Consider the following 7,733-nt stretch of genomic DNA (forward strand, 5'->3'; position numbering starts at 1 on the left):
GCGCCTCAAAACTACGGAAAGTGAACAATGAAAATGGGATGGCCCTGTTGAAGCTTGAAATTTACTCTCTGGGCTCTTCAGGGCCATATCTGGAAGCGACCGCCAGACGTGAAGTGAAAATGAAAGCAAAGAAAGCTGGTTATTTTAGAGCAGGTCCGCGAATATGCAAACACAGTGGCATGAATGGGGAATATTAGTCACAACAAATACGACCACATATAAGTGAAATTGTGTATCGGGAACACACACATCATGAGACTGTAAGTATGCTCATGCAGTCCAATCTTCAAATGGAAAGTTTGTGTGTTTAAAAAAAAAAAAATCTGTGTTGCTTGCAGTTTCTCCAGGGCTTCAAGAACTACAAAAACAAAATCCCTGAAAACCAGAAACCTTAACTGTAAAGCAGTAGTCCGTTTTACCTGCCACTCTCTCCAGTCTTAATTTCTTCCCTTCGCCTACATCAGCTCATTCATACTATCTCACTTTCTCTCAATGCCCCAACTCATCTACTACCTCACATGTTCTCTTATCTCTCTCTCTTTCCCCAAACATCCTTAGTTCATCCCTCCACTGCTGATTTTCTGCAAGGTCAATGGAAATTTTCTGAACTGGGGCAAATTGCTGATAATTCCCCACTGTAGCCAGAGTGGAAGATGGAGGCCCCAGGATCTCCCTTACACATTATCTACTCCTTCCTAGCTCACCTCCTTTATACTCTCTTCCCCCTAATATTCTCTTCCCCAATTGCCATTCTCCAGCTATCCCCCAATCAGACAGTGACAACCATTCCTCCACGGATCGTTTCCCCGCAGCCAAGTTCAAGTTTCAAGTTTATTAGGTTTTTATATACCGCCTATCAAGGTTATCTAAGCGGTTTTTACAATCAGGTACTCAAGCATTTTCCCTATCTGTCCCGGTGGGCTCACAATCTATCTAACGTACCTGGGGCTATGGAGGATTAAGTGACTTGCCCAGGGTCACAGGGAGCAGCGCGGGGTTTGAACCTATAACCCCAGTCCCTTTACTCCCTCTACATTCATCTCCACCATCACCCTATCAGATTTCTTTAGCCCTGCCCTATAAATCTCTAGGAATTCCTTAAACCCTACTTCCATCAGCTCCCATTAGTCTCCACTTCTTCTCCCTACATTTCTACCAGTCTATATATCCAATTAGTCAGTCTCCAAAAGCTTCCCCCCTCCACCACCCAAGTTTCCAACTGTCTATTTATACCCGTCTACCTCATTGAAACACTTGCATTCACAGCCCTTTAAACAACTGTTCATTTCTGGCACACAATTCTCAGTGCATTTTAGCCTCAAAGTAAAAATAAGTGCATAAGCAAGATCAACGTAGGTGCCATAAGGCGGTAATAGGGGCCAAAAGGGACTACGAGGAAAAAATTGCCAAGGAGGCAAAAAAACTTCAAGCCGTTCTTTCGATATATTAAGGGGAAATGATCTGCGAAGGAAGCGGTGGGGCTGTTGGATAACCATGGAATAAAGGGAGTGCTAAAGGAGGACAAAGCCATAGCCGACAAACTGAACACGTTTTTTTTGCATCTGTATTTACAGAAGAGGATATACGCAACATACCGGAGGCTGACAGGCTATACCTAGGAAACGAAGACGGGAAACTGACTGGATTGACGGTCAGTCTAGAAGAGGTATGCAGGCAGATTGACAGGCTTGGGACCGGATGGCATCCATCCGAGGGTAATCAAGGAACTGAAAGGGGTTGTAGCTGAACTGCTTCAACTAATAACCAATCTGTCGATCAAATCAGGAAGGATTCCGGAAGACTGGAAAGTGGTAAATGTTACGCCGATCTTCAAGAAAGGTTTGAGAGGAGATCCGGGAAACTACAGGCCAGTGAGTCTGACCTCAGTACCGGGAAAGATGGTAGAGGCACTGATAAAGGATCACATAGTTGACCACCTTGATGGACACAATCTGATGAGAACCAGCCAGCATGGCTTCAGCAAAGGAAGATCTTGCTTGATGAACTTGCTGCACTTTTTCGAGGGAGTTAACAGGCAGATAGACAAAGGTGACCCGGTCAACATTGTATATCTGGATTTTCAGAAGGCGTCTGACAAGGACCCGCATGAACGACTACTTCAAAAAATTGCAAGCCATGGGATTGAGGGTGAAATACACACATGGATCAAAATCTGGTTGGCAGATAGAAAATAAAGAGTGGGGGTAAATGGACAATACTCGAACTGGGAAAGGGTCACCAGTGGAGTGCCGCAGGGTTCAGTGCTTGTGCCTGTGCTCTTCAACATATTTATAAACGACCTGGAAATTGGAACGACGAGCGAGATGATTAAATTTGCAGATGATACGAAGTTATTCAGAGTAGTAAAGATGCAGGAGGATTGCGAAGACCTGTAACAGGACATAAACACGCTCGAGAAATGGGCTGCGACATGGCAAACGAAGTTTAATGTGGACAAGTGTAAGGTGATGCATGTTGGTAACAAAAATCTTGTACACGAATACAGGATGTCTGGCGCAGTACTCGGAGAGACACCCCAGGAAAGAGACTTGGGAGTACTGATCGACAAGTCGATGAAGCCGTCCACGCAACGTGCGGTGGTGGCAAAAAGGGCAAACAGAATACTTGGAATGATTAAGAAGGGGATCACGAACAGATCAGAGAAGGTTATCATGCTGCTGTACAGGGCTATGGTACGCCTTCACCTGGAATCCTGTGTCCAGCACTGGTCGCCGTACATGAAGAAGGACACGGTACTACTTGAAAGGGGCCAGAGAAGAGCGACTAAAATGATTAAGGGGCTGGAGGAGTTGCCGTACAGCGAGAGATTAGAGAAACTAGGCCTCTTCTCCATTGAAAAGAGGAGACTGAGAGGGGACATGATTGAAACATTCAAGATAATGAAGGGAATAGACTTAGTAGATAAAGACAGGTTGTTCACCCTCTCCAAGGTAGGGAGAACGAGAGGGCACTCTCTAAAGTTAAAAGGGGATAGATTCTGTACAAACGTAAGGAAGTTCTTTTTCACCCAGAGAGTGGTGGAAAACTGGAACGCTCTTCCGGAGGCTGTCGTAGGGGAAAACACCCTCCATGGATTCAAGACAAAGTTAGATGAGTTCCTGCAGAACTGGAACGTACGCAGGTAGGGCTGTTCTCGGTTAGGGCGCTGGTCTTTGACCTAGGGGCCACCGCGGGAGCGGATTGCTGGGCAAGATGGACCACTGGTCTGACCCAGCAGCGGCAATTCTTATGTTCTTATGCCCTGCTGGGTCACACAAAGGGTCCATCTAGCCTAGCGTTTGTCAACTTTTTTAAGCCCCATACCCCCTAAGTCTAACAAATATAAACTGAGTACCACCGCATAAGCTCCGCCCCTGACTCCACCCCATAATAATAATAATAGTGATGCAATTTCTTCCATCCATTTTTCATTTACACACAATATAATCTTATTAATACATAATGGTAACCACAAAATTTAAAAAACACAAAGTACACTGTATGCAAAGAAAATGTTAATTATCATTTATATTCTTTTTTTTTTTTTCAAAGAGGTCAAGGCAGATTACTTTAAGATATGCAATGTCACCTCACTAACAACTATAGAAAAATAGACAAATATAGTGCAAAATATAGATAGCAGATATATATTCTCAAAACTGACACATTTCGATCACTAAATTGAAAATAAAATCATTTTTCCTACCTTTGGTGTGTAGTGATTTCATAAATCTCTGGTTGCACTTCCTTCTGACTGTACATCCAATATTTCTGTCTTTCTGCCTCCTGCATGCTTCCTCTAGACCGCATTTCCTTCACCTATCTTTCTCTGTTCCTCCATGAGTCCAACTTTTTTTTCTTCTCCTCCCTATTGGCAACATATCTCCGTCTTTCTCTCTCACTGTCCTTCTCTCATTCCCTCCCTTGCTGCAAAGGGAGTGGGGAGAGAGAGAGATTCAGGGTTCCAGACCTCATTTCCTTCACTTAACCAACATCTATCTCTCTCTGTCCTTCCATGAGTCCAACTTTTCTTTCTCTCTCCTCCACCCCCATTGGCAACATGTCTCCCTCCCTCTATCATTCCCTCCCTTGCTGCAAAGGGAGTGGGGAGAGAGAGAGAGCGATCCAGGGTGCATTTCTCCCAGTCCCTCTACTGCCACATCCAACATTTCTCCCTCTCTCATACTCCGGACCATGTGCATTTTTCACCACTGCTCACCAGCCCCATGCCCATTTCTCTTTCTATCACCCCTCTCCCTCCATCACTATGTCCAACATTCCTCCCCCTTGCTTCTGTCCCTCTGTTCCCTCTCCACCACCATATCCAACATTTCTTCCTCTCATTCTTCTATTCCCCATGCATCTCTACCTCACTCCTCTCTCTCTCTCTATGCCCATAAATTTTCCTTTCTTCTTTTCCCTATGTGCATCATCTCTTTCCTTCTCTCTTACACACACGCCCAACAATTTTCCCCTTTCTATTCCCTCCCTCCTATGTCCCAAGTTAGTGCCCCCTTCATCTTTCCCTTCTGTGTCCCATGTTCTTGCCCCCTCCCTGCCTTTTTCCCCAAAATCGTGCCCCTCCCATGTCCCAATGCACTCCACCTCCCCTTTCTCCCAGATCATGTCCCCTCTCTCCCTTACTTGCTCAAGCCACACTTGCTTCTTTCAGGGTCTCCAGCTCCTTCTACCTTCAGCAGCACTTGCAGGGACGTTCAGGCAGCGGTTCACATGCTGCATGTGGCTGACCCACAAGCCTTCCCTCTGACGACAGCTCTAATGTCGGAGAAAAGGTTTCCGGGTCAGATATGTGCTGCGTGAAAGAACCGCTGATGCGTTCTTCCATCAAGTGCCACAGGAGGTAACTGGGACACCTCGCTGACCCGGAAGGCTTTCCTCCATCATCTCTGACATCAGGAAGGGGGGAGGGGGAAGCCTTCTGGGTCAGCTTCGGTGGAGGAAGGGAAGGAGCGATCCCTGGCGGTGGCTTCAGTGAAGAGCAGGAAGGATTGATCCCTGCCAGCGGCTTCAGCAGAGGGAGGCAGGTGGGCAGGCAATATTCTCAGTGGCGGCGGTGGCAGCCAGTGCCATGTACCCCCAACAAGTGGCTCACAAATTCTTAAGGGTACGCATACCGCATATTGAGCAACACTGATCTAACCAATATGCTGTTTCCAACAGTGGCTAGTCTAAGTCACAAGTACTAGAAAAATACCCACGAGGCTGCTTGGCCTGGGAGGAGAAGAAGAAAGCTCCTAGGGGCTCAAAGTAATTTTAAGCCCTGATGCTAGAATAGGAAGACAGGGGGAGGGGCAGACTTCCACATAAGAACAAACTCCTTATATGGAAGGCTAACCCCCTAACAGTAGTATCGTAAGACTATCACTACAGATCATAGTGGCCATTTTGTGCGCCATGACTAGATTCCCAGTACCACCTAAAATCATCTCCGAGTAAAGCCCAGCGGTGATGGAAGTTCCAGTAGAGAGTGGGAATAGGTTCCGATGGCCATGTGTGAGCAGGACTTTTTTTTTTGGGGGGGGGAAGTCAGAGGGCTTTAAACCCGCAGGCTCGCACTGCAGGGAAGGCAGCAGAGAGCAGGGCATGACCAGCTGACAGTGGGAAGAGGCTGCTGCCACCGGGGTGGGGACAGCAGGAAAGTCGTTGCTCAAAAAAAAAAAAAAAAAAGAGCTTAAGGTTCAGCCCTGAAAAAACTGTCTCTGCTGCCCTGCCTGCCTCCTGTGTTCAAGCAGCAAGCCTGCCGAGTCTATGGGGAAAAATGCCACCCTCCACTCTCCTGCTCCCTGCCGCCCTTCCTCACAGTGCGCGTCCGTGGTTTTAAAGCAGGGCTGCACTGCGGGGAAGGGCGGCAGAGAGGAGAGTCCGGGCAGCAAGAGAAGGGCTTGGCTGGAAGGTGAGAGCAGGAGAGTCGGCGCGCATAAAAAAACCAAACACACCAGCAATTTAAAAAAAAACCCGGACACAAATCGCATGCGCAGACCATCTGCAGGGAAAGCAGATGGTCTGCGCATGCGTCAGGATTGCACACTTGTGATCCATGTGGTCGGAGGGGGGCATTCCTCCGATCGCCCTAATTTGAATTTGTTCATGTTGTGAATTCATTGGGCCTGCTGAAATTGGCCAAGGATCGCCCCCGGAAAAAAGGTTAGTGAATCTAGCCCTTAGTCACAGCAGATGAATCCAGACGAATGGGTTATGTCCATCCAGCAGCAGAGGGAGATAGAGTGCCACCCTACTGTATATCAAAGAACACAGCTCAGTGCTATCTCCACCTTCTGGTGGAGGGACGTAACCCATTCATCTTCTGAAGATGACATGGAATGGGTAGATATGAATTGCTTGTTTACTCTTTCCAAAAATACTAGGATAAGGGGGATGCAATGAAGCTACTAAGTAGTAGATTTAAAACAATCTGGAAAAAATATTTCTTCACTCAATGTGTAATTAAACTCTGGAATTCATTGCGAGACTGTGGTGAAAGCAGTTGGCTTAGCAAGGTTTAAAAAAGGTTTGCTAATTTCCTAAACAAAAGTCCATAAGCCATTATTAAAATGGACTTTGAGAAATCCACTGCTTATTCCTAGGATAAGCAGCATAAAATCAGTTTTACTCTTTGGGATTTTGCCAGGTATTTGTGACCTGATTTGGCCACTGTTGGAAACAGGATACTGGGCTTGCTGGACCTTTGGTCTATCCCAGTATGGCAACTCTTATGTTCTTACATGTACGAATTAATTAATCCTTCAGAAATCTTTTTTTTTTTTTTAAATTGTTGAAAATACAATTTATATTGGCTGTTAAATTTTCCTTCTGAAGATAAGACTAATTTTAGACATGGGCTCTCCATTTCCCCCATTACATGAAACTGGTGTTCCAAAAGTAGCTCACGTTTCACATTTATTTGATATGCAGCTTAAAGATTGGAATATAAATTCCAGTTAAAACCTGGTAACATTGCATGTAAACTACACACCACAAGTGAGAGGAGACTTAGTGATATCAAGATATACAGTATGTGCGGCTCGTCCCACAAGAGTGGGCCCAAGACGAGTGCAAAATCTTCCTCAGGGCCCCACAATCCCTTGAGCTGGCTCCAGGTGGAACTACCTGCATCGGCAGCCCTTGCCGACACCACCCCCTCCCCTCCGGTATCGAGGTCAGACTCGCAGATCCACTCCTGGAACCAAAGGAGCTAGTCAGCTTCTACAGTGGGAAGTTAGTCTCGGCTGCTATTGGGATTCGGAAAGGGAGTCTGGGGGGGGGGGGAATCAGTCTCTTCCAGCGGAGAGGAAGCCTTGGGATAATTAGTTCCCCCTACTTCAGTGAAAAGGGGGCCCGGGGAATCAGCGTCAATAAGAAAAGATTTTGGCCCGATGATCGGTGTTGGGGGTCTGATGTTCCAACAACAAACTTCACCACTCAGCAGGCGCAGCCCCGGCCCCGCTCTCACCTCGTCCTCCGGCACAATGAGCAACACCTCGCACTTCTCTTCGTCCTTCGGCGCATCCTTCTGCGCCGGCACCGCGTTAAACCCCAGTTTCACCATATTTGGAGTCAGGAGTGCCGCGAGCTCTCTTTGGGCCGGAACGATCCCGATCTTAAGAATCCGTGCGGCGCCGAGAAACAGGAAGCTGGAAACAACACCCACCCACGCGCGCACTCACATCTGCACAGAGAAATAGTAGCGCGCGTGTACCCACAAACCCTGCGAG

At 47.0% G+C, this 7,733-nt stretch overlaps 1 protein-coding gene across 1 annotated transcript in view; it reads right to left on the bottom strand.

The window, feature by feature from the left end:
* Positions 1 to 7,714, bottom strand: part of ITM2B (integral membrane protein 2B) — a 91,400-nt gene extending 83,686 nt beyond the window's left edge. Inside the window, exon 1 of the mRNA XM_033948680.1 lies at positions 7,472 to 7,714. Within this exon, the coding sequence (XP_033804571.1) occupies positions 7,472 to 7,567 (96 nt within the window). The 5' untranslated portion in view covers positions 7,568 to 7,714. The remainder of the gene's footprint in view (positions 1 to 7,471) is intronic.
* Between the last annotated feature and the right edge of the window lie 19 nt (positions 7,715 to 7,733).

Source organism: Geotrypetes seraphini, chromosome 6, assembly GCF_902459505.1.
Source record: "Geotrypetes seraphini chromosome 6, aGeoSer1.1, whole genome shotgun sequence".
NCBI classification, from domain to species: Eukaryota; Metazoa; Chordata; class Amphibia; order Gymnophiona; family Dermophiidae; genus Geotrypetes; species Geotrypetes seraphini.